Below are 26,863 nucleotides of genomic sequence, written 5' to 3'. Positions count from 1 at the left end.
AGTCTTTGAGGGCACAACAGGGTCTAAATGCTGTAAAAGACAGTGTTCAACAGTCCCCCATTACTCTCTGTCAGTCATTTATTTTCAACATCTAATGGTGGACACTTTATCCAGTTAAGAGCCTTCATGCAGCCATGTTCAAAGTGATGTGTTTCTGCTAATTTTATACTTTTTGGGGGTTTTCACCCATACTTATATATACTTATACTCATACTTATATAAAGTATCCTATAACTTATTATATTATATAACTTAAAATGTATTATATAAAGCACCTGTATAAACAATCTATGGCTCAGACAGACTGTTTCAGACAGAGATGCTGCAGCAGAGGACAGTGTTTTTTTGAACATTAAAACATGTATTAATGATCAAATATGATCCTGGAAATGAGCATAGTAGGGCCTTTCTGGGATAATCCCCAGTTAATTAGTTAACTAGAATATTGTATTATTGCTTTTCTATTTCTCTTAGCAAAAAGTAGAGATTTGGTCAGTGGATGCCTATTTGTGATTGTGGTGCCGAATTTAAGTGTACTTTTTTTTTGTTTTAATTTCAACCAAAGTTGATTTTACATATAATACAATCATCGATTTCGATAAAGCTGTCAACGTGGCCTTTATTTTGAAAACCGGAAGTTATGTCATCTTCAATTCCTGAGGACTTGACGTCGATGGGGCTTCTCCTCCAGTGAAAAGTGTTGCTGTGCAAAATCTAGCGACAAGCATAGCAGGAGACCTGTCAGCCCAAATAACGAGTCAGTGTCTCGGAGACACAGGACCTTCGCTGTCGTCGTCAGGCTACAGTCTGCTAAAATGACAGAGCTAAGGCACCGTGGAGCCAAAGACACCGACCCAGCGTTACAGCAGCAGCCGTCAGAGGACAAGGTAACGGAAACCACAGCTCACTCAGGCCGTTTGGAAACGATGCTAACGCTAGTTAGCAAGCTAGCTGTTTTATAATCCTAATGGAATATCCCTTGGCTCGTGTAGCGAGTGGAAAAGTCGTGTCAAACTCGACTAATGTTGACGTTGGTTTTCTCCTGGGCAATGTCGCTTACATAGCCAAACAAGAAATGCTATTTAGAAGCTCCTAAAGGCCATTGAATGCGTTTTACAAATTATCCGCCAAACTACTCAAATTTTGGACTTGATTGGCTGATGCTACTTACGGTCTTCCTGTGTGTGCGTTCGTCGTGAAAACAACTAAATGCTGAAGTTAAAATCGTGTCAAAATGAATTCTGCTGTCTTTATCAGCTTTGTGACGATATGAAGAATGGCTGTCCTATATAAGAAAAAAAAATTGAAGTTACATTTGTACCTAGGTTTTTATTTACTGCCAGGCACGGCACAGTAAATTGAAAACTATTCGATTGATGTTTTGTAAAACGTTATGCAGCTAGCCACAGATCACAGCTCAGGTCATTGAAAAAGCCTCAAGCGAGGCGCCTCCTTTAACAACTGGGGAAGACTCTCTTTACTCTCAGCCGTGTTATTCCAAGCAGCGTTAGCTATGAGCTAAAGTCAACTGTATGCTGTAGCTTGTTTACTGCACGACTGTAAAACGGCATCTCTGACAATGTAACGCAAAAACATTAGCTTAGCTGGTCTGACTGCTACAACAATAATCACCACTGCTTCGGGTATCCTGCTGTCGAGCAATATAATTACTGTCGTCTTTTATTCAAAGTGAATGGAAAATAAACGCATCATCTGTTTTCTAAACATCGACGTCGAAGTTGCTTTCCAGTGAATAGTCGGAGCCTTAAAGGGGCGTGGTGATGGATGTGGGGATCTATCTAGGACGAGAGGACATGATTACAGATAATTGAGAAGCTGCTAAAAACAGATGGGAACGTAGCCGAGCCATTAGCCACATCCTTGTAACAAACCACTGAGGGCATGAAAGGAAAATGGTCCTTTAAAGGTGAAGCCCACTCGGCCCACAAAGTGCTCTGAGTTTTTCTTTTTGTGTTATTAATTATTGTGTGTCTTTTAGGCTTTTTAGATGAGCCCAGTACTTTTAGAAGCTGCCTTTATGGTATTAATATGGAGTGCTTGTCAGGTTATAAAATCCGTAAGTGCCGTTGTATGGGGTACTTATCCATAGTCAGGGTAATGCATTGATTCCTATGGCTGGAAAATGGCATTTTAGGAATTGTTTTTTTTCTGACGTGGTGCTGTAAAATCTCAAAACAATATGTACTATGTATTTTTTTGTGAAATAATTTCATACGTTCCTCCTCCTGAACTTGTCATGATGGGAATCCAAGCAGCAAAATCTCACATGTGGAGTGAGAAATGAAAGGTTCAGAAATGCCAGATATTAACCACTTCTGTTGGTAAACCAAATATATACCTCTTAAGATAATATAATCAGTCCACTGCCCTCCATGTGGTCCACTCTTAAAAGGGTTGTGTAATCAACATCTGGAGTAGATAATCTCACTCTTTCACTGGACAAAAAACACATTTTTTTATATTACAATAAATACTTAGGCAATATAAAATTGTCCTTAGTCAATTTTGGTAAGTAGAAATTTGGTTTTAAACTTAATTCCAGGTGGCATCAAAAACGTCTTTAAAAGTCTTGAATCTACCTTGTTAACTGCAGGAACCCTGTAGATGTCATGTTCCCATTTTGGAGAGGCAGGCTGAAATCTGACACAGAGGCTAAGCAATGTACTGCTGTGATAGGGGTCAGCAGTTAAATGTATTTTAACCACCTAAAACAGTCCCACCAAAAATAATATCTATTTAAAGAAGTATTTTACCAACATGAATAAGGATCTCTCATAAAACTAAGTTGTCTCTGTGGAAGAAAGATGCAGATAGTTTTGAAATTGGTGCTACATGAGCAGAGAAAACAGAGAAAAAGGACACTTTTATTCAAGTGGGAGAAAACCTACAAGTACAAAGATGTAAATTATGTAATTTCGAGGAGTTTTGCTTGGATGGGGGATATCTAGGCACCGGTAAGACGGGGAGAAGTCTCCTATAGTTCATCTACACATATTACCCGCATTGTTTGGATACAAAGCTGGTTGAAAATCAGCAAAGTATCCCTTTAGGTGTGTGCTGTAGTGAGTGTTATCATGAAGCCACTAGTTTCTCATCTGTGCTCTTGTCAAAGCCACCAAACTCCAGTAAAACCTCCCCAGTAATTTTAGCTCGCTAAACATGGCAGCTGCTGGTCTTTTGCTGCTTTGATCAGATCATTAGTTTGTGTTATTGTGTGACTTTGGTAAATCCGAACAAACCCTTATAAATGCCAGTAAGCCAAAACAAACTAACTAATGGAGGCAGCAGTCAACCAGCAGCTTCTGTAATCAGCAAAGTTAAATCACTGTTTTTCTCAGTGGAGTCTGGCTTTGAAGAGAGCGATATAGCAGCTTCACTTTACCGTGGAAATCACTGTCTGACATTCAGATAAAGCAGTTAAAATACTCTCAACAAAGCATACACTTAAACTGATATGTATTTTTGATATTTGTACTGATTGATACATATGACTAGTTGTATTTGTAAATAGTTTCTAAATGCAACTATTGGTATCTGAACCTTTCATATGTAGACTAATCTGAAGGAGTTTTTACAAGTAGAGTTACTTTATTACTAATGTAAAACAGAATCAACAGAATCTGGCCATCTTAATCCTATCCTAAAGTTAACATCCCGACAAATAAAGAATACCACATTAGCTTAATAATGACCCACCTTTCCAACTAGGACAATTATTTGACTAAAACTAGGAAATATTTAGTGTTGTGAAAGCTGGGCAAAATGCAAGTGCAGGTGTGAAAACCATCATAATCGTGTGTCGCAAGTGTCCTAAGTGGATATGGAAATTTAGGCAAATAGTTATTTGTCATGGGCTTTAGGAGAAGGGTGACTACAATATAAAAGTTTATCACTGCAGGACCTAAAACTGCTCTGGTGGATCCCCGTCCAGCCACATTAGCGATCAAAAAGGTTAAATCTATTCTGGCCCTGCTGTGAACTTTTTATCGGGATACGCTTTAGAAGATGAACTTTATCTGACATTATCAAGGCACTTTTTGCATAAAGAGGAGTAGAGATAAATTTAGTTCACAAAGGTATGAATGAGTCACTTGACTTGAATTCCTCAGAATTCATCTTCAACACCATTTCTGGATATCTGTGTGGTGCACCATCTGATTGTGTACTTTTCTAATTTTAGACATTGTGTGTTCTTTCAGGCGATGTCTGGAAGTCTCTTTCTAGGTGACCATCTAAACATACGTGTGGTCTTTAGCCATTCAAAACATTTTCAAACAGCTGCTCTAAAATATTTGTGCCTCATGAGTTGAAGACATGACAGCTGAGAAGATGAATCACAAACCACCTCTTTTCCTCTTTGCTTTATTTCCGATGTATCCACACTTCTCTGCTAAGATGTCCAAAAGCTCTGAAATCCCAGAAAAGATCACCTTGGTAGATTGTTGTGCTCATCCTTTCATAGCTTGGAGGTCTTGATTGTTCTTTGAATTGGAGATAAACAAAACGGAAACACTCAGTGTTGATGCTGGTCTACCAGAAAGCATGGAAGGGGAGGAGTGTTAATGTGAAGTGAGCGCCTATTTTTAACTCGAGCATCTGACTGACGGATATTGTCTCCATAGGAACCAACAGACAGAGAATGGGGCTGCATGTGTTCAGTTGGCAGTTTGAACTATTGACATTGCATACTATTTTTGGGAGAGTTTTGTATAATTTGAAGGAAAGTCAATGGAATTGTTCAAATTAAAAGGTTTTTTTTAGATTTGGTTTCTTATAGATGAGTTCTAGTGAGGGAATCAGTGTTTTGCTTAGAGACATTGGAACAAAGGTGGACACATACTGAGTTGCAGCTGATAAAATCTGATCCTCAGCCTTAACATTGAATCTCAGTAATGAGCTAACTGAATCAGTATGGCAGGGTTAAAGTATTAATGCCATGAAAAAAATGTGCTTTCCATTATAATGAGGAACATTACTTTTTTATTGTGGTCTTTCTCATGTTATTACAACATATTTTCCACGTAACATAGTTTTTCATTAATATGTTGAGAGATATGTTTTTTAACATTCAGAAAATAGTCTTGTTTTAACTTGCACAGGATCTTTTTAAAGCATTAATTATTTTTTCTTTATAACCACAAAGTGAGAGAATATGCTGCCATATGAGTACATAATTACTACTATTACTATAATTACTAATTACTAAATACTCTCCAGCAAATGCACAGTTACATTTAATGTACCTTACACAAATATAACGTGCTAGGATTTGCGGGAGGATGCAGATTTTTTTCCTTGTGGATTTGACTGGTTCACCTGTTAATGCAGATTATGTAGCTCTTTGAAGGAACTGGACAGAAAGACTGCAGCATCATACTGTAAAACTGAATTATAGGTGCAGATTTTCATTAGGTAGTTTTTTCATTTTTCATTTCATTGTGCCTTCATATTGTGAAAGTCTTTGACAGGGTTCCCATACAAAGTCTCAAATGCATTAGACTAAATAATCTTGAAATAAAGCCTTATGTGGTATTAAAATGTTGTAAATCAATCAAAAAGTCTTAAAAATGTTTAAGACTGTAGCTGTAGCACTCATCCTGTATCTTGGATGATAGAGGGAGGTGCAAATTCAACAAAAACTGGCTTTTTTACCAAGATTTTGCAATTTTGCAATGCCGAAGAGACCTGGTGTACTTCATGCAAAGAGTTTTTCAAACATGGCACGATAGGAATCGAGGCAGTTAAGTCCCACATGCAGAGTAAAAAAACTCATAATCAACAAGAAAACACATCAAAAAATGCCAAGTATTTCCCCAGAAACTGCAAAATGGTCCCTAAAGCTAAGTAATTCATGTTGGTTTTTGTGGTTTTTCCTCAGTTTTCGTTATTGTAAAAGTGGTCTTAATTTTAAGTCTTAGTGGCATTATAAAGTCTGAAAAAGCCCTAAATCTAACATTGTGTAAGTTGTAGAAACCCTGCTTGGGAGACCAGTGAATGACAAAAGAATTGCATTCAAGATATAAGTGTACTCATTCTTGTTTTATGATTTTGTTATTGCATAGATTTACATACTCATTTGACAAAATTATGAGGTGGTTAATCCTACATTGTCATAGTCTTTCATACCTTTTAGCCCATTTAAGAAAGGGAACTTAAGTCCTAAGAAAGTAGATGCTGGCAGGAATATTCCCGCCAAGCCTTTGCTGTATGTTTGCTGTCAGCATTGTAAAGACAATGTGTGGAAAGTGGCTTGCTGTTAAGGCAAAAAGCACAAAGGTTTATTATTAATATAGAAAATATCTAACTGTAGTAGCGTCTAATCTCAGTGGGTACACAAAACAGCAAGTCGACTATCTGCTGTGTGTTAGGTGAGAACTCCAAGCCTAATTTGGTCACATGCAGCAGAGAGGTCTGTGGGGGGGTGAGAAGTGAAAGACTGACTGACTAACCTGAAGAAACCTTTCGGTTTTTATTAGACGAGTTGTAACTGTGTGTGACTGTGTGTAGCTGTGTGTCACTGCCACCGTCTGATGACATCCATCCTTTGATTTGTTGTTACCATGGAGAGGCAGGGATCAGTGTGTCTTGAACAGGCCTCCCCCGGTGAACAGATGGTTCTGGGAAATCAACAATATGGATGGAAATGAATTGGCGCAGTGTGAGCCGCCCACACATACCCCTGCACTGGCAGTCCTGCTGCTGTTTGCTTAATACTGTATGTCCACTCTGATATAATAACGCTGCTGCTCTTTGTTCAGCAACATATCCATATTTTTGGAGTACATATCCATTCAAACAGATCACAGAATATATATGTATTGTGAATTAAGTGGTAGGTAGGATGTGGATTAATACTTTAAAGGCATCATACATCTATGACCCACCTCCATAGGTGTTTTCTAGGGATGCAAGATATTAGTTTTTTTTCCGATATGCAACAACTCATTTGACAGATAACTGATACCTATATCAATATATCCACTTTTTTTCAGTATTTATTTTGAAGCCAATATCTGCCGATGCCGAAGTGCTGATACGTGCGTGACATCTCCCTAATTAAGTCCTTATCTTCAAAATAAAGTGAAACATTCTGATGAAAGATAAATGGAATAAGGCAGACACCTTGTTTTAAAAGGGGTTAGGCTGCAAACATTAAAACGTCGGCTAGCTATAGGTAGTTTTCATCCAAGAGTTAGCGTTTATTAGCGTAGCTGCAGCAATACAATCTGCTTTTGTTTACTTTTGTGTGAAATTAAAGGCTTAAAGGCAAAAATACTTATGATCTTAAATGGTAACAAATCTGCCACTGTTATTGTAAACATCTCGGGTGAGCTTTTTCAGAATGGAAAGCTGGACAGACGTAGCAACCGTAGCCAAAGAAGACCGAGCTTTTGAATGGTCATTTGATATCTCACTCCCTTCAGTTTTTGTTGTGCCTGTCAGAAAGGAGCAACTTAGACCTTTGTCACTCCTATAAGGTTTATAGAGTTTGGTGACCTCAAAAAACCCAGCTGCGTTCCCAGCGTCAACCTGAGCAGAGGTGCAATCAGCCAGAGCTGAAAAAGCCCGTTTGGCTTAAAATTCTGACTGATCTGCTTCCATATGAAGCCATCTTGTAAGGAAAAGCAGTTCAGTTTGTTATAATTGTTTGCATTAGTGCTGTTAGCAGGCAAATTTATTTATTTATTTATTTTTTTATTTATTACCATTTAAGATACTTTTGGATACAATCCATTATTATAGTTAGTAATTATTAGTATTAGTAATATAAGTGTAAGAAAATTATATTTCAAATAGTAATATATTATCCTGTTTTTATTTATGTTGTTATTACTTTATACTGTTTCAACATTTAAAGCTAGGGTAGGAAGAAATTTGGAAAAAAGGCAGAATTTGAAAATACATCTTCCCCCTGTTGCTCTCCCACCAGACAACTACTGGCAAATGCATGTGCTTCATACAGTAATCCACTGTTTCCTACATATTGATTATTTATTATAGTTCATTGTTCAGCTGCACTCAGCCCCTCCTCCTCCCCCTGCTCTCTCCCTCTCCCTCTCTCTCTCTCTCTCGCCAATCGGCCTGCACAAACCCCCCAGCACTGAGTGATGGACTCACGACTACAGAATCAGGCTTTCACAAGGCAGACAGGCATTACGCATATCTACGTTTATGGAACAGCCAATAGGAACCATCTTTCTGAACTGACATGTGATTGGCCAAAGTCTCCTGTTACAGGCTAGATTTTCTAAAGCCTGACAACAGAGTCAAGAAGAGGCACAGAGGCCTATTCTTCTCTCTAAATACATTAAATTACAATATGCTCAAAGTTTTTCGGGGGATTTTCTGCGCAATGATGCTAAAATGAAAGTGCCTACCTCAGCTTTAATGGATTCATAGAGAGTTGCATTTAGGCTGTCTTGATTTATGAAAAACTGATCATCACAGCCTGATTGTATTCCAAGAAAATATTGATTCAAGTTCTTTGATAAAATGCCTTTAGTGTAAGATTACTGCTCACATAGCGTAGCACTGATAAACTGATGTGTTCTAGATGACTAACTTTTTTGAACTTTGCATTTAATTGTTTGGAGCCTGGTTGGCTGCTCCTTCCTTCTACTTCCTTCTGCATTTATTCTCATCTCTGCTTTTCTACTGACACTGTTTGACTCAATGATGTCATTAAAAATTACTGTGTCCAGCTGAGGAAGTCAGATGACAGTTTGCTCCAAGTGAAGTTAAGCGCAACAATGGAAAACATATTTTTAGGATATTTCTCAGCCACTGCAGCTGACTGCAATTAAGTATCGGGGAACATGGTGTATGATTTGCTGTAAAGGGCAAATTTAAAAAAAGCGAGCCATCTAACCTAGTTACAATAACGTGATTTACTTTGAGGCCATCCCTGTAGCCATCACCATGTCCAGAGTATTTACTCATAGACTGTTTACACCATGACATACATAATTAGCTCCATTAACATTTCTTTAACTCCACGGGCCATGTGTTACTTGAAGTACTGTGAATACAGTCATGTGTCATATTGTTGTATAGTTGCAAGAAGATAAAAACATTTGAGGCACAATTTATAAAATGGAACTTATGAATTAGGGCTGTAACGACTCACAAAATTTACAGTTTGGTTTGATACAGTACAGTGGTGTCATTGTTCAGTTACGTTTTTAATACAGCCACAAAAAAATAGAAATGCAAGATAAATTTCCTTATTTTATAAATAGTTCATATTTTATGTTAATTTAATCTATTAAAACTAATGTCATAAATTATGTTTTTTGTTTTTACTTTCAACAGTAGAGCTATTTCATTTTGTTTTTTAATGCCCTTTTTATGTTTTTTATGTCTTTAGTAACATAAAAACAGATACTGATATAGTTTATATGGAGCCCAAAGATTAAGGTGGTTATTTATTATGAAACATTTAGATTAGCTCATTATCTGGAGAAAGCATGGGCTATGAGAACACAAGATCTTTGTCAAGATAAACTGTAGATTTGTTAAATATGTCAAAGTTATTTTTCACTGTAAATTCATTTTTTTTGCAAGAATGTTGGTCATACATTATTTATTTTATGTACCTACTTTTTTGTTTTGTGCCGATATCTGTAAATGTTGAAGATGACAAAAGCTTTGAATTGTGATGGTGTCTTGTGATCCCGTGTGCAATGGGCACAGAAATAAAAACTAAATAACTAACTAACTATACCCAAGTTTTGATGATTTTATGGGTGCACCAGATGTGTTATTGATACAGCAACATATCTTCGCCAAATATCAGGGTCTTATTCCTCCTCTGTCTGTTTGCCAGGGTTCAGACAGCGAGCTGAAGGTGGAAAAAGATGGGGCATCAGATGGCGAGTCCAAGGTTGACTCAGGGGTCCCAGAGGTGCCCGTCCCTCCTGATGACACCCCGGAGGTTTTAAACAAGGCCCTGTCTGGACTCTCCTCAAGGTATGATCATCGTTAAAGAGAAAAACCATCTTGCTGAGAATTATGATCCTAACAGTATTTGACACTATGAGTGTGAAGCAGGGCTTTGAGCATGCCCTGTAAGGACCATAAAAATAGTTCTGGAAGTTTGACATCTTTTATCTAAGTGACAACTCTGTATTCTGAGTTGTTCTTAGTCACTCCATTGTTTTATTAATAGAGCTACAGACCCTTGTTTTTCCTGGACTTTACAGATTTGCTACATATGTGGAGGTGTGATTCAGTCAAAGGAATCCCTCCTCACACTGAGGAGCAGAGCAGCAGATGTGAACCATTGAACTTGTGTTCCGGGCAGAAACGTTATTAATATCAAACAAGGGATGTCCCTGTATGAGACACAGCTACATTACTGTTTTAACACAAAATAATATGGATCCCAAAAGGGACCTATTTTGCGTTTCTGTATTTTGTGTCTTATACGTAGTGTCACAGTGAAGGATGTTCATATTAAACATGGCCAATGTTTCAAAAAATTTTATAAAAATACAAAAAATACAGGTGTTCCAGCACAGGCAGTATAAGGAAAATCTTTTTTTTTTTCAACCAAAAAGCATAACGTGTTCAAGTATGAACCTTAACTATAAGTATGAGCCCTAGAGTGAGCATGATGGGTCCTCTTTAGCAGTCATCACACATATAAAGGATAGTAAATCAAGGTGTCTTGAAGGACGTTTTCAAACACTGAAATTATCCTTGAGGTATTCTGTCATGCAATTTTAACGCACACCTGCCACTTCCAATTACCACATCTGTGCCCACTGTCTCACACAAGACAGCTCACACAAATAATAACTTTTTCATTTTTTAGTCTTCTGCTATTAAGTTAAATAACCAAAACATTATTTTGATTAACCTGCTCCAGTTTTTAAAGGACTTTTGAATAGCAACTGTAAAATAAAAGTATGTGTGTGTCCTTCAGATGGAAGAACTGGTGGGTACGAGGCATCCTCACACTAGCCATGATCTCCTTCTTCTTCTTCATCATCTACCTGGGCCCCATGGTGCTTATGATGATTGTGAGTACAAACAGCACTGATGGTAGTTTTTGAGCTTTTGAGAAAATGTATTGCTTCAGGGGAGTGAAACGCCAGCAGGAATTACCTCCAAGAGTAATGAAAAAGAGGTGTCACAATGAATTAATGATTTAGCTGTTGGAAAAAAGGGGCAAAATCTCTTTGAAATTCATCAGAAGAAGGCAATGAGCAACTTGAGAAGGAATTACTCAAAAATCATCAAGAAATAAAGGAAATTCCATTTTTTACAAGAAAAAACAGGAAAGTTAAATAAACAAAGAAATGACCTGAAAATACTTATAATTATGATATATAATACATATAATAATGCTGTAAAAATATTTTTCGATATCTAATTATAATAGTTATAAATATAGTTCTCTGGACATTTCTCCCAAGCTTTTTAAAAAAAAATAATAAAAAAAAAAGTATTTTACTAATTTCTTGTAGTTTGCAGGACATTTCTTGTCAGTTTGCTCATTGCCTTTTTTCCTTCATGTTTTTGAAAGAGTTCAAAGCTATTTACTGTGGGTTTAATGGTTTAATTACCTGTGAAAGGCATATGCATGAAGCACACAAAAAGTGACATCGATCCAGGTTTTATGGAGTTAAAGTGTGACATAAAAACCTGTAATGAGCCGTGACCTCATACATTCATCATATATTTATTTGTGTATTTAGAATACGTGCACAGTTCATTTTCTCAATGAGTTGTGCAGAGCATTCAGGTTCATACAGCAATTTCTATCTGCAGCAAGTTCAATTGAACTTTACCACACAAATGAAAAGCGCAATCACTCATGTTAATGGGATCCATCCTCTTTAATAGAAAGCAGGGTTGCTCCTCCGGTCATCTGGGAATTCTCTGAAAATAGGCCTGTCAGCCATTTTGTGTCACTAGGACACCAGGACTAGGACATATTCTCTCTCTCTCTCTCTCTCACACACACACACACACACACACACACACACACACAGAGTTCTGATGCTCCAGTAGGTTGGTCCCGTGTGACAGTGTTTCCCTGTGCAGGTCCTCTGTGTTCAGATCAAGTGCTTCCAAGAAATCATCACCATCGGCTATAGTGTTTACCACTCCTACCACCTGCCCTGGTTCAGGACGTTGAGCTGGTGAGGGTGAACACACACAACCACCCACAATATCACACATTTTTTAGGTGTTGTGAACACAGCAAATATCCTTGCTTGCTTATTTCTTATTGTTTTGTCTCATGTTTTATTTTGTTGCAGACTGCCTGAGGTTTGTTTTCTGACCTGATTAAATTTGGGGTAGATTCTAGATTATTAAGGCAATCAGCAAAAAAAAAAGCGAAACATTGTGAATCCTCAGTGCTGTGATTTTAGCAGTAGTAGTGTATGGTGTAGTGTGATAGATAGCAGAGTCCTTTCACTATGCCTGAGCTGGAAAAATCTGATGAAAAATCAAAATTAGTTCCATGTGGCATCCAAAGTTTATTCATGTTGCCTCGCTGGTTTTTCTGCAGGCATACTGAATGCAGAGTCTGGTTAGCTGCTGTCATAATTTAAAGGCGTGAGTTGTGTACATTTGCTCCACCCCTCCGCTCCACAGGTACTTCCTGCTGTGTGTGAACTACTTCTTCTATGGTGAGACTGTGACAGACTACTTCTTCACACTGGTGCAAAGGGAGGAGCCGCTTCGCATCCTCAGCAAATACCACCGCTTCATCTCCTTTGCCCTCTACCTCACAGGTACAAACACCGAGAACCCAACTGAAAATAAAGCCTGCAATAATGTCTGTACTCATGTCTGCGTGTGGGAGGGATCTTCTTAACTTGAATCACTTACTGCAGGCACTTTCACAGTCATCTGATTTTGTACATTTGTCGCATCATCATGCCAGTGAGCTAGATGGAATTTATTAATTGGTGTCATGTAGTATTGGCTCATGTCATGTCTATTATGCAGCAACCACATTTTGTTTGTGTGAAGGGTATTCAACTGTGCTGGCTAAGCAGAGAGAAAAGTCACATGTGGGGTACCACAAAGCAGTAGCACTTCAAACACTATTACCAAACTCTGGCCACACAGGTTTTCTCATACATACTGGGCTTGGTGATGTGGAGAAAATCAAATATCACAATATTTTTGACCCAGATACCTCTTATCAATATTATACGGATACTATTTAGAGCCAATATTTGGTTTGTCAATTCTGGGCTACTGTAGAGACACTGTAGAGACAGGGCTGTGAAGATAAGATGGCATCAGGAATTCTCAGGCTTGTTTCAGCAGATTACAGTGAGTATATTGCGCATGCGCAAAGTACTACAGTTTTTGCCCTTATTCCAAAAAAGACAATATTCCTATTAGGCTGTTTACTTGCCTGATGAAAAAGAGTTTTCCAAGAACCATCCTGTTTACATGCAGCCCTTTCTTCCACATTTTCTGACCAATGGCAGACTTTTTGGAGTCTTTCTTTCCTTCCTTCACCTTCTTGAAAAGGAGGTGCTGCGATATTTGCACATATCCAAGTCTTTCATTAAGTTTAAAAGTAGGTGTGTTTCTCCTTACGACCAGAAAATGGGGGAATTTCGTTTGCATGCATATCTACACCAGCCAACACATATTCCAATTTGCTTGTATGCCTGCCCAAATAATTTTTCTAAAACCTGAATAATACCAGCATATCCCACATGCTAATCAGACAATGCAAAATTACAAAAATGACCTAATTTTGCATATTGAAACGGAATGTTGTTTACATGACCCACATCAAATTCAGAATTCTGTCTTATTCTGAATAATAGGGGAATACTTATGTGCATGTAACTGTTATTAAGGCTTTCCAAAAAGAAAACATGAATAAATGTCAAATCAAAAACTGCTCATCGATGAAAATCTGTAAAACTTTATGGTCTTGTTCAGTGTACATTAATAGGTTAAATACCTCCAAAGTTATTTCGGGCACCATGCAAACTGGAAATGTCCCACTTCCTGTGCTGCAGGTTGTCAGTTAGTAATTCAGTCTACTGTAGCTGCTGGCTGATGCCAAACAGGATGTGGTGAGGAAGGAAGCCCCATGACTGCTTCTGCCTCTTGCCTACTACATTCAAGGTGAAACTGAATAGCCGAGCTTTCTCACATCTCACACTCTTCGAGCAGAGAAGCTTTAAAGATAACGGTCTTATACCTCAAAGTGCTAGAAGATGCTCAGATTTGCACTGCTTTGTCATATGCTGACGATGTTGTGTCTGACTGAGACCGTAAATGTCAGTGTAAAACTTAAAAGCTACCGGCTTCCTAGAGTCTACAGCATTAAAATCACTTTTGTCTCAAACATTTTCTGCTTTCCAACATCCTCCCCTCACCTCATTCTGTATAAAAACAGCTCCAGCTATCCTCACCTACTCACTACACGTTAACGCCTGGCTTTGTCTGAAATAGGTCAAGCTAAATTTAGCTGAGTTTGACCAAAGGTGGCCACGACTCTTACATAATTAATTTCCCTCTTGTAGATGCGATTATGTCCCTATTAAGTATTTCACACAGTGTTTATCATGTTGTTGCAGGTTTCTGCATGTTTGTGCTGAGTCTGGTGAAGAAGCACTACCGCCTTCAGTTCTACATGGTGAGTGGCCTACAGCCTCAAGGCTACTGGGTTATTGATGAGGCTCGTTAAAATACGGGCCCTGAAGAGGACGGAGAAGTGGGCTGGGGATTGCTCTAATAGAAATGTCAATTGTGTTCTGTCGGTTGTGTTGACCAGAAAACGAATCAGCAAAACTGTTGCTTGGTGACTCAAAAGGCATCTAACACAAAATCCAGAACCACTCAGTCTATGCTACATAGTAATCCCATGTTGTGGTTATGAAGCACATCCACACAGAAAGAAAGAGCTTTTATTTACTTACTGAAAGACAACTTTTGCTCTTGTGTCAGTAGACTTAACTAAAATATTTATCCTTGGAGGGTTTACAGAGTACCTGCAGTTTTACAGCTACACATTAACAAACATTTCCAAATGTCAGTTTAGGATGTCCACAGTCTTTTGTTGTCTGTCTGTGAGGAATGCAGCTAGCTCTTAAAGAAGTACTTGACCCCCCAAATGGCCATTTTTTTTTTTACCAATCAATCACCCCATGTTACATTAAATTTGTGAAGTAAACTTTGTTCTTCTTGCATGCCTCAAATAATGAGAACAGTTTTGATGAAATGGAAGTAAAAGGAATATGCATTTAACAACAGGAAAACTATATCAAAACATCCATTTACAAACTCTTAATGCCCTGAACACACTGCATGCACAAGCAGCGCCTGATGGCATCCTCGACGAACTGCCACTGCTTGCAAGCTTGTGGTGTTCACTCGGACAGCATTGTTCCTGCAGCACTGTCAGTAGAATACCATATTTCCACATTTAAAAGCACAAATTGCACTCATTAATGAGGCCATGGAGGCCCTGCAAAGATTTCACATAAGAAGCCTTTAAAACTAAAGGGATGTGTTGACATAAACAGGAAAGGCTAAGTGAAATAGATACATTTGTATTTCCTCATGTCTGTGACAGATGAAGACGTTGAAACTGTATCAAAAGACCATTTTCACTGTTTATTTTTGGTAAAAGCCGTGCAAGTCACGTGGTAAAAATCAGTGAGACTCCGTTTATCTGGATGTGTCGTAGCTGAGGCGCGCCTGAGCAGGGATGCTCATGCCGGCAGTGTGGCTGCTCTAACCTGTGCTGAAATAAAAGCCAGAACAACAGGTTCTGTGATGCACACAAGCTGTTCACACAGGTAGTGTGGCACGAGCGTAACACAACTCGTGCACTATAATCCAAGTCTCATAACCTGACTCCATTGACAAAAACAGCAATTTTTACCCCACTGAACACAGGAGCTGCTGGCCCAATTGGTAGTTTTTTTTATTGTTATTTTGTGACGGTTCTGAATCCAAGCTAACCCTTTAAAACACCAAAGTCACACAATAACACAGTTAGAATAACTGATCGAGGCAGCGATAGACCAACAGCAACTGTGTTGAGCAAGGTAACATTGCTGTTTTTGTCAGTGCAGTTTGGCTTTGAAGAGTGCATACGTTTCTTTTTTAGTTTAGTTCCCTGTCTGAAAGGGCTGTTTGTTTGGAAAGTACAGAGCATACGACTGTAATAATGAGACTTGGATTAAACTACACGATTGTGTGAAAGTTTGTGAAAAGATGTTTTGATATAGTTTTACTGTTATTAAATGTGGCCCCTCTTTACTGAAATTCAACAAGAAGTTTTTGAATCCTTTGTTCACCGGAGACATAAAATAATATATCAACATAACACAGGGAAAGTGACTGATATACAAATGGTCATCTGAGGGATGAGGCGTTCCTTTAATGTCGAGGAGGGGACGCATCCTCTCCTCATTTTTCCAGTTACATTGCGGATTTAATTAAGCTATTATCTTGTCATGTTGCAGCTAAAACCCATCTCTTTAATATATAACTGTTCCCTGTTATATCCAGAAAATGTTTTGACTATATATCCAGCCTGTTAGAAAATATTTAGAATGTCATCTCCCAGTCTCAATCATAAATTGCAATGGTTTAATACTGGGAACATTTATGGTAATGCTGGTGTAAACATACTTGGTTAATCTTGTTGTACTGTCTCCACAGTTTGGTTGGACCCATGTGACTCTCTTGATTGTGGTGACTCAGTCTCACCTTATCATTCACAACCTGTTTGAGGGAATGATCTGGTGAGTAAACAGTCTTTTATCTCCTTTATACACAATATATTCCAGCAGCAAAGTGGACTCTTCTCTCTGATGCTTACACCAGAAGTAAAATCTAATCATGTTGAAATCCAGTTATGTTATTTCATGTTAATCTGAAGGCCTTGAGCAAGTACAGAGAATGAGCTTGTGAAATGCTTTACTTTTTCAATTTGCCTACCACACGTCCTGTTTCATAAAATATATTTTCACCCAGTCTCATGTACGAATCACACATGTAAACTCTTCTCGTCTGAACAGGTTCATTGTGCCAATTTCCTGTGTGATCTGTAATGACATCATGGCCTACATGTTTGGTTTCTTCTTCGGCCGCACCCCTCTCATCAAGGTTGGTTCTATCGCTGTTGTTCTTAGCTTTACAAACTGTTAATGCAGATGTCCTGACTGTTTTTCCAACAATTAAAGTTTTTAGTAGATTAATACCCAATATTCGAAGATTATTCTCCTCTCAGGATTTAGTTGTAATGCCAGGGCAAGTCAAACATGATAAGCAATAAAGAGGTATTGACTTATGTTATGGACACATTAAGAGTCTTGTGTGTTACATTAACGTGGTATTTTCACCTTCACTGTGCCCTCTGCAGCTGTCACCGAAGAAGACATGGGAGGGATTCATCGGAGGATTGTTCTCCACCATTGTGTTTGGCATCATGGTAAGACAGGACTTATATCTCATGCCTTCATAGAGATTTCTACATTTTGTTTTGATCCCCACCATAGCTTTGACATTTTATTTTTCATTAAGAAAGAAAAATACAGTTGAAAAGTCAACCACATTAAGGCTGTTTACAAAGAAATGGTTCAAAGCAGTGCTTAATAAACCTTAGGCCTTGACATTCGACTACCTAATTTAAAAGTTAGATGGATATGTAGCCAGATTTCTTTAAATGTGTCTTGCTTGTTTACGCTTCCACACCGTTTGGTGTGGACAAACACTCCAGCCACAGTTGCGCACATTATAATAAGCCATAAAAAATGCAACAGGTAGAGATTTAGGTTTGTGCTACCAATTAGTGCTAATGCACATTTCTCTATCTCCTGAGCTATTAACATGTTTACATTTTACTCAGGATCTCAGAAACCATTTTTTAGAAGTTGATGAGCATTGTGGCTGTTTCATTCTGGTGTGCAAGATATATAAATGAAGCATTTGTGTAGTATAATATAACTAGAATGCTATCACTTAAACTGTTCTACACTATATTAAGCTCTAAGCAGAGCCTTAGGCATTCTCATATAATCATATCATGTGTCATCGCCCCGATATCCTACGTTTTTCGGGTCTGTGAAAGCAGCAGATGGAGTTAAAGTATACTTTTAGACCCAGCTGGATGAACGATTAAGATTCAACTGTCAATGCGCCTGAAGCTCCAAGTACGCTATTAATACCCAAACGGTGTATATGCTGTATATTCCAATAGCACTCCTAATTAACAGTCCAGCTCTAAAAATGTAGTTGTGGCAAAGATGATTTAGTTATAGTGTCCTGCCACATATGTAAAAATGTGTAGGAAACCCTGCTCACTAGACATGTTTTCCCCAAAAATACAACATGCTCACGTTATTAGCAGAAGTCTTTGACATTTTACATTGCATAACTTAGCCTTGCGGCAAGCAACTTTTCCTCCACTCATATGAAGCCAGGAGCAATAGCAAGCAACATTTAACAGAGATACAAGGTATGACTCCATTAGAACTCACAACATTCACCGACAAACAGTTGTCTTTTACTAGACTTGTTTTGTGAAAAAAATTAAATAAAATACAAGCTTACGTTACTAGCATAAGCCTATGGCATCATTTTGCATTAATTAGCCTCACAGTTTGCGAAATTATCTCTACTCTTTTTGTTTGTGAAATAAAAGTAAATTTTGTTTTCACCGAAGGAAATGGTTTTCAGTTTTAAAAAATAAATGTGAGTTCTGTGTTGCTGTGACGTTTAGGTAAGGCTGTAGGTACGGCATTGATTCAACGCTGAAGGATAAACCCGGCTTTAATCTGTCTCTGTTGATTGAAATGAGTGCCAGCAGGCCAGTGATGCCACTGCAGAGTAACTGAAGCTTGCTCTCCTCCCAGCTCTCCTACGTGATGGCCGGCTACCGCTACTTTGTGTGCCCGGTGGAATTCAACAACGACTCCAACAGTTTCCAGGTGGACTGTGAGCCATCGGATCTTTTCCAGCTGCAGGACTACGCCCTGCCCAGCATCCTGGAGTCTGTCACTGGATGTGTAAGACTCACCTTCACTCCACCTGCTCTCTCCACCAGTTTCTTGGCTTCTGTTGCGTCTCTTTGCATTACAGCTCCACAAGTCACATTCAATCTAATGTGAATATGAGAGAATTAAATAACATTATTGGAGTAACCAGTATGTTGTGCCAATATGCCAAAATAGAGGAGGGATCCAAGATATTAAAAGTGCAATGTAAATTTTCTGCGTCCTTTCCAACATTTTGGAGTTGGACAATACATAGCTGATATAATATAGCACCTCTGCAAAGGTGTGGAAAAACATACATTAATATGTAATACTTTTTTATAGTTTCAGTTCCCATATGGAACAAATCCAGCTAAGTATTGCAGGAAAAAAGGAAAGGAATGGTAAAAGGGAAATTTGAGTAACACTTTATTAGTCTGTCCCTTGTTGGGTGAATGCTAACAATCAATTTCATAATTATTCCGCCCTAAAAGCACTCCAGCGTCCCCCCATCACGGACCACTTCGTCCCAATCTAGTATCACATACAGAGGTTCCAAGATATGGACTTAATTTCCTCCTCACCTGGCTAAACGTTCTCTTTTATCATTTAAAAAATCTGTGAAAATATTCTACTACAACAATGGCCTCACGTGTGTTTTTTCTTTTTTTTTTCCATCTCTTCTTCCTTTTATTTACATAATTATTTCTGTTCTCATCTGTCTGCCCCTTCTTATTTATAATTTGATTGTAGCCTGTATATTAAAATATATATACTGATTGATAGTTTTGTAGGGAATCCCACTTGTCAAGCCCTTTGAGGGTTTTCTGGGTTTCCCCTGCATATCTCCTTTTCTTATAATGTATGCCATTTTTGTTTTTTTTCTGTGCTAAATAAGATCCAATCAAATGTAATCAAATGTTGATAATTGCCTCAATTTTGGTGTAACACCTCCTTCTTCTCTCCACAGACCACAGTGCGTCTCTATCCGTTCCAGATCCACAGCATTGCTCTCTCCTCCTTCGCCTCCATCGTGGGACCTTTCGGTGGCTTCTTTGCCAGTGGCTTCAAAAGAGCCTTCAAGATCAAGGTAAGGATGACAGACACCTGCACTGTCAGTCTGCTGACTGTTTATTTTATCCGTAATATTGACCCGCTCACGTCTGTCAAGTCAACTGAAGTCTGTCGACATCGCTCTATTTGCATCACGTTCAAAGGAGCCGTCCAAGCACACGTGTCCTCTGTCCTTTCAGGATTTTGCCAACACTATCCCGGGTCATGGTGGCATCATGGACAGATTCGACTGCCAGTACCTCATGGCCACATTTGTTAATGTCTACATTGCCAGCTTCATCAGGTAAACACACATCAACACAAAATGATGACACTTAATATGTTCGTATGTTAAAAATATTAATTAACAAGTTACAGTAGTCATACTGACAGAATTTAAGTCATAAGTTATGTAGGTAGACAAAAACTGCTTCCCATTTCTTGTTTTTGGCATTGAAATAACTGTCAGTGGCTGATCTTACCAGCTATCTTACTAGTTACCAATGTTAAATACCAGTGTTGAGTTTTTATCTCCAGCTGATGCATATGAAAATGAGATCCTTGCAGAGGGGTGTTATGTGCATTTCAATACTACCAGCATAAATTAGTGCTGTCTAATAATGCAGCTAAAGCTTATAGGTCAGAGGTATTTCAGAGTAGCTGGTTGAACTTAGTATAATAGTACTTCATGAAAAATGAAGTTTATACAATTAGGCAAGTTTTTTCTTCCATAATTCCTTTTGGATGCTTAGTGTTGTATAAAATACTTGGGAAAGCAACTGCACGGTCAGTTTAGTGCTTTATTGTTTCTATTTTCAAACTGTACGTTTCCCTTCTACAAGAGAAAAATCTGACTAACTAGTTGAACTAACTATAATGTGATCTCAGTCAACACATATCTGCATATGTATGCAGAATCTGTAGAAAACGGGGCAAGATTTTGGTATCAGAAGCATTGTGGTTTCTAGTCCAACAGAAGACACCTCGGAACAACGGTCATAATCTGTACTCTTGTTGACTTTTTCCACTGGGCCGCCGCTAGTCACCTAAAAGGGCGGGTCAATGGAGAAACCCACGTGACACAGATACAGGAAATAAATCTAAAGTGGGCTGCCTTGATTTCAGCCACTGTCTCTGATAGTCAGTTTTCAAAAGCAAGAGACACGTTGTCCAAAATGCAATCTTGTAACCTATCTTTTAGATTTAGCTTTTTATTACCTCTTTATCTGCATTAATATACAGATACCTGTTTATAGAGATTTGCCAAAATGTTGTCTGGACCTATCTTGCTAATAGAAATGTAAACAGTTACTAGTACACGCAACACGAAGTCTTGGCTCGAACATGTGCTGCTATACCGAGACTCCTGAAATATTAGCTTTTACCCCCAGAGGCTACATCGTCGCCAGGCGACAGCTGATGGGCTCCTACATTCACTGAAATATGCTTGGGTCAAAATCCAGTAAGTACAAGGAGAAGAACTCAGCCGCTAATGTTAGCCTAAACTCCAGGGTTCCCATGGTCATGAAATTTCTGGAAAAATTTATGAAATTAGAAAAACTGTCTTTCAGGCCTGGAAGTTTTTTGGAATTATTAACAGAAAATTTTGGAAAAGTTTTGAGTATACATCATTATAGGTATCGTTTAAAATATGTACATAAAAATCCCAAAACATGTCTAAAATTACACGAAATATGTTGTATTTAAAATCAAGTGCTGCACTGTGTAATAGTAGATTGGATCTTCGGTTATCTGTCTCCCAAAAAGGGGCCAGGCCTTGATGTTTTGCAAAGTGCCCGTTTTTGCCAGTTTGGTTGAAGCTTTTTGGTTGCGAGAATGTCTAATTTGTTAGTAAATATACCAAACGCTAGCAGTTTGCTTGTTTACAAATGGCTGGTAAGTGTTGGTGTTAATGTTTTTAGTCCTACCCCTCTTAACATATTTAAATAAAGTCATAGTGATGGGGTAAAATATTATATTTAAAAGGTAGATTTATTAGTCATTTTTTAAACATAGCTTAAAAAAGGGAATTAAGATTTGTGCTTGACCATATAAATGAAATGAATTAAATATTATGGAAAAGTTTTGAAAATGTATTGGTAAAAATGTGAAGGACTGTCTGCCTTGCAATGGGGAAAAACTACACATAAGATGCATTAGTTGTGGGTATTTCAGTAAGTAGTAATATAGTTGCTTTAACATTAGAGTAGACAAGCACACTGTTTAACTGCTTAACTCTCTCTTTACAAGCCTAGTTACTTTTGTGTATGTGTGTGTGTGTGTGATATATCCATCATATTATTATTACCTTTTATTTTTTATTTATTTACTTATGTATTATTAGTGAGCACAAAGTGTAGTACAAAAAGAAAAATCAAGGGAGGACAGGTAATGCATACATGGGGGTAGATGGAGATGGGAAAACAGACAGGACAGGACGAAACAAGACCAACAAACATGTAAAGAAAATCAGGCATAATAGTATTCTTGCTGTACTTGACATGCAAACCGGTTTTTGGGTGTTTTTTGACAATCACTGTTCAAAAGAGGGATTTAGTAAAAAGTCTGATTTTAGATAGAAGATGTATGTTTGATTACTGGTCAGATGGTAATGTTTTACCATCCTCTAGCTTTGCTGCCCTTACTTTAACTGTATATCTATTTCTGTGTTAGTATATTAAGTACAGCAAGGTCAAATGGAGTGTGTTTTTACATTAACATAACATGAAAAAATACTACTAACCCGGTTACTTGTTACATTGGTGAGTTTGCCCTGGTGCCTGTGACAGTTACCAAAAAAAAGGGTGACACAAGATAATAAACACTTTACAACTGTCACTACCACTTGACAACTCAAATACTAATTTCTTCTCTGCTCTGATCTCCAGCAGCTGTCTGCTGTGTGCTCATCCACTGTCTCTTCCCCTTTCTGTCTCTTCCCCTCTCTGCCTTTGTCTTTCAACACACACTACGTACTCAGCTACCATTATTCCTCAGAACAGCTATACTATAACACTGTCCTCTACTTTGCTGTTGTCAGCCTGTCACTGTCACTACCACAGTGTAGGGCAGGGCAGCAGCGAATTAAGTTATGCTTCCTCTTTCATCAACAAAATACAAAACTCTATGTCTTCATCGCTCCAGAAGTGATCCGCTTTTGCTTTTGAAAAGTTTGCATTTCTGTTTCTTTACTTGGTTGGAGCCGCACCTGCTCAGGTAGTCTGCAGCACCCAGTAAGGTGCATTAATGCAACAGTACCACGGTTTCTTTCGGAGAACTCCAGCTAGCAGATTTGGGTTTCTCATAAAGAGATAAAGCTCTTATCAAGGTTTATAAAAAATGGAATATGATGTTTACATGCTTAAACAGGATGCTTTAAAAAAACTGATCATTAACAGTTTAATTATGTCCGTGCCCAGCTGCCACCAACATTGTTAAACGTTGATATTTGCACACTACATGCACTGACATACATAGAGTGTGGGCTCACACACCATAATTGCACATGTACTTCAGCACATGCACTTTGCCCCTGGACTACTGATTTGCACTTACTTGATAAATGTTATTTTAATTTTCTTTTACTGTGAATATTTATATGGTATTTTAGCACTTGACTAATCTTTTATTTGCACTATGTGCTTGGGGAGATGCTTCGCTGTTTTGTTGTCTTTATGCAGTGACAAAGTTCTATTCTCTTCTATATTTGCTTGAATTAGGGTTGTGACATCAGGTGACCACATTTTAAAGTCAGAAAAAAAGTCTAATGCCACATTTTGTTAGTTTACTTTTTGGGATGATGAGAGTAGACATGGCAGAGTTAGTCTTTTAAAAAGACTAAAACTTTGCCAATATGACAACATTTTGGATTTGAAGCAGAGGAAAGAGCTGTCCTGTCTGGCTGCAGGCGCTGTTGCAAGATGAACTTTTTTTGGACGATGTGTTTTTAATTTATATTTGATGCGCGCTTCGAAAGCACCGCAGTGGAAGAGGACCGGCTGAATCACGAAGTTGAAATGAGGAATTATTTTTATGAAAGCTTATTATTTCACTACAAAAACCTAAACACAGTGTCAGCTGGCTGGACGGAGATCACCGGGAAGCTGAAAGCTTCTGCTAAGGTAAATGACCATTGCTTAAAAAACAAGCTAGACTAATGTTACTTGCCATCGGCTATATTGTATGTAATTTCCAGTTCACAATATAAAGTGCGTGTTTGCTGATTCAGAAAGCAAACGTTACAGAAGTAGGAAGATAGTAAGTCGGTTACTCACCCATCTTTTAAGTGTTTACGTCTCCAGTCTGAACTCGAGAGCACAGCTGATAGCCACATGGTTCGTTTACATTAAATGACAAAAGTGCACATTTAATGGATTTAGTATGGACACAGGGCTGTGGTGTTGGGCAGCGCTAAGTGATAGTTATACACTCACTTTCTGTTGGGACATGGTGTGTTGCACTCAGGATTGACAGCTGAATCATGTGGAACACCAAGTAAAATTCGGTAAACCGGTTTGGTCCAGGGTTTGGCTTGATATTTAAGGGGTTACTTCAAAATCCCGTTTATGAACGGGTTATTAATGTACATATTAATGCACTAATGGGGTCAAATTCCTTGTATGTGGACACGTAAGCTGATTCTGATGATCTTCCTCCTCTCAGGGGTCCCAACCCCAGCAAGGTGATCCAGCAGCTCTTGGCCCTGCGTGTCGATCAGCAGCTCCACATCTTCAACTCACTGAAGGCTCACCTGACAGAGAAGGGCCTGCTGCCAGCGCTGGAGGAGGCGGCTGCCTAGAGCCACCTGCACACACACCAACTCGCCCTGAGAGGGAGACCAGAGAGGAGGGCAGCACCTGAGGGCCACTGTGCAGCCCTGGAGCTCTGGGAGACTGTGTAGGCCAAAACACATCAGAGAAAAAAAAACAACAAAAAACTCCAGCCTTGGGTCATTCCATTTCCATTTGGGTACGAGAGTCGAGTGTCTTTGTGTCCACACAGTCTGTGAATCATGTTTCTGAACACCAGTGTTTTCAGGTTGAGTTAGTGAATTACTGTACTGTTCCACATTTCCAATCTTGCCAACGTGTATCCACTCACACTGTTGAACAAAAAGTCGGTCAGCTGTACATTTCTACTTGTATACAGATTATTCCTATATATACCTATTAATGTGTGTTAATATTTTATTGTACATTTCTGTTCAGTTTTAATGCACTGCTCTCAACCCTGTTACTCACTGTATCGTTACCCAAGCTGCACCCTTTCCCCCAAATTTAAGTTTTAATTTTCTTTGTGGTGATCGTTTCTATTTATACATAGATGGTTTTTATATTTGGTATGTTCTATTATATCTTAATGTTGTGTCTGTTTTATTCAGACAGAATTCATTTTTGCCATCAGCCACGTGTGTGTGTGTGCGCGTGTGTGTGTGTCCTGTGTTTTTGCCGCCATTCATCATTTCAAAGGCTCTCTCGCTCAGCCAAATCACTGACATCATGTATTATCGAGCAGTAATAGCGGTTACCCTGAAGTGTTCGACAGGATCAGTGCATCCAGTCTGACAGTCCCACACTCTTGTTGGTTTAGTGCTGTGAGGAGCAGTTAGCGATGCTCTGTGCAAAATAGTGTCTTAGTACGAGTCAAAAGATATCTCTGAAGGCCAGTGCAACAGACACCAGCACTCATTTCAGTGTAATAGTCACAATCTCCCCTTCCCGTGGTTGCTATTTCATGGCCAAAGAAGAAAGAGGTGAAACAAGTCATTTTTTATTGTTTGGTTTAATTGACCTGTTACTTTTTACAACTTAAGAGCTGTTTAAGGTTTTTACACATGTTCTTTAAGGTGGAGGGAATGTTGCATTACGGCTTCTGTTTGTAACATTAGTGGAATTGGTCCGCACAAGTAGGACACGTTAATGGTTTCTACATTGCCAATATCTGCTTGTGTGTGTTGCAACCTCGCCATGTTCACAGCTTCAGAACAGAAAGCCAGAATATGAGACTATCGCTGGTTGACTGGACCTCTGTGTGTGACAGCAGTTGTGATTTTCTGCATCTCATGTTCAGGTTGTTTGCCAGTACAGTCAGCTGCCGTGTACGCAGTGATGTTTATACCACTGGCAAATGTTTGTTCAATTTGGTGGTAAAATATAAAAGCTGAGGATTCTCCAGTTTTGAGTTCATTTCTGTTTCTTTAAGCATTGTGAATTAATTCAGTCGTTTCCACTCATCACAAGAAGTGCTGATCAGCTTGTGAAATGAGTCATATTTTGTGGCAGTGGATGGAACTTTGGTAAATTCATGAAAATAGAAAATAACTGGGAGACTTGTAACAAAAAAACCTGCATTATGAAAAACATGAGACATTTAACAGTAAGGGATAGTCAGATAAAAAATGTGATCATGTTGCATTATGGGTAATGTATGATCAGGTCCTATACACATACTAGGGACTGGAAGTTAGGATACCTTTGAGTCTGATGCATCCATTTTCATGAATCTAGACACTAAATTACTGAGGTAGACCTTTAAAACTGCCATCGCAGTTGTTATTATTAGGTTCAATAAGTTTTTATTCTGAAAGTGAGTTACTTTACTTTAAGTCTGACTGAGCAACCTGATCCCAAAAAGAAATGCTGACATTGTACATTTCTGAAAATCACAGATATGTTATATTTACACATCATGTTGCAGATCTGTTGAAACTTTATGTTTTAACAGTGCTGTGATTAAAGCGTAGTTAGATGGCACAACCCACTTGGTTATGATTTAGAAAAAACAAAATCATGTTTTGGCTTGAAATACCT

General features: G+C 38.4%; 1 protein-coding gene across 1 annotated transcript; it reads left to right on the top strand.

The window, feature by feature from the left end:
• The first annotated feature begins 680 nt into the window (after positions 1 to 680).
• Positions 681 to 26,227, top strand: cds2 (CDP-diacylglycerol synthase (phosphatidate cytidylyltransferase) 2). The gene is made up of 13 exons (XM_042487683.1): positions 681 to 887; positions 9,848 to 9,990; positions 10,949 to 11,045; positions 12,073 to 12,170; positions 12,631 to 12,770; positions 14,592 to 14,650; positions 16,687 to 16,769; positions 17,046 to 17,133; positions 17,390 to 17,458; positions 18,882 to 19,034; positions 19,972 to 20,091; positions 20,255 to 20,358; positions 24,717 to 26,227. The coding sequence occupies exons 1-13, from the start codon at positions 816 to 818 to the stop codon at positions 24,850 to 24,852; spliced, it is 1,362 nt and encodes a 453-aa protein (XP_042343617.1). The 5' UTR covers positions 681 to 815; the 3' UTR covers positions 24,853 to 26,227.
• The last annotated feature ends 636 nt before the right edge of the window (positions 26,228 to 26,863 follow it).

This window comes from Plectropomus leopardus, chromosome 6 (assembly GCF_008729295.1).
Source record: "Plectropomus leopardus isolate mb chromosome 6, YSFRI_Pleo_2.0, whole genome shotgun sequence".
Taxonomy (NCBI): Eukaryota; Metazoa; Chordata; class Actinopteri; order Perciformes; family Serranidae; genus Plectropomus; species Plectropomus leopardus.
Note: the sequence above shows the minus strand (reverse complement) of the source record. Positions and strands in the feature narration are given on the sequence as shown.

Bases quoted from the DNA above. Each gene is read 5' to 3' on its own strand.
- cds2 (XM_042487683.1), top strand. From the start codon at position 816: ATGACAGAGCTAAGGCACCGTGGAGCCAAAGACACCGACCCAGCGTTA. The intron at 12,171-12,630 runs GTGAGGGTGAAC...TCCGCTCCACAG, and splicing joins TGGTTCAGGACGTTGAGCTG to GTACTTCCTGCTGTGTGTGA. The intron at 17,459-18,881 runs GTAAGACAGGAC...CTCTCCTCCCAG, and splicing joins CCATTGTGTTTGGCATCATG to CTCTCCTACGTGATGGCCGG.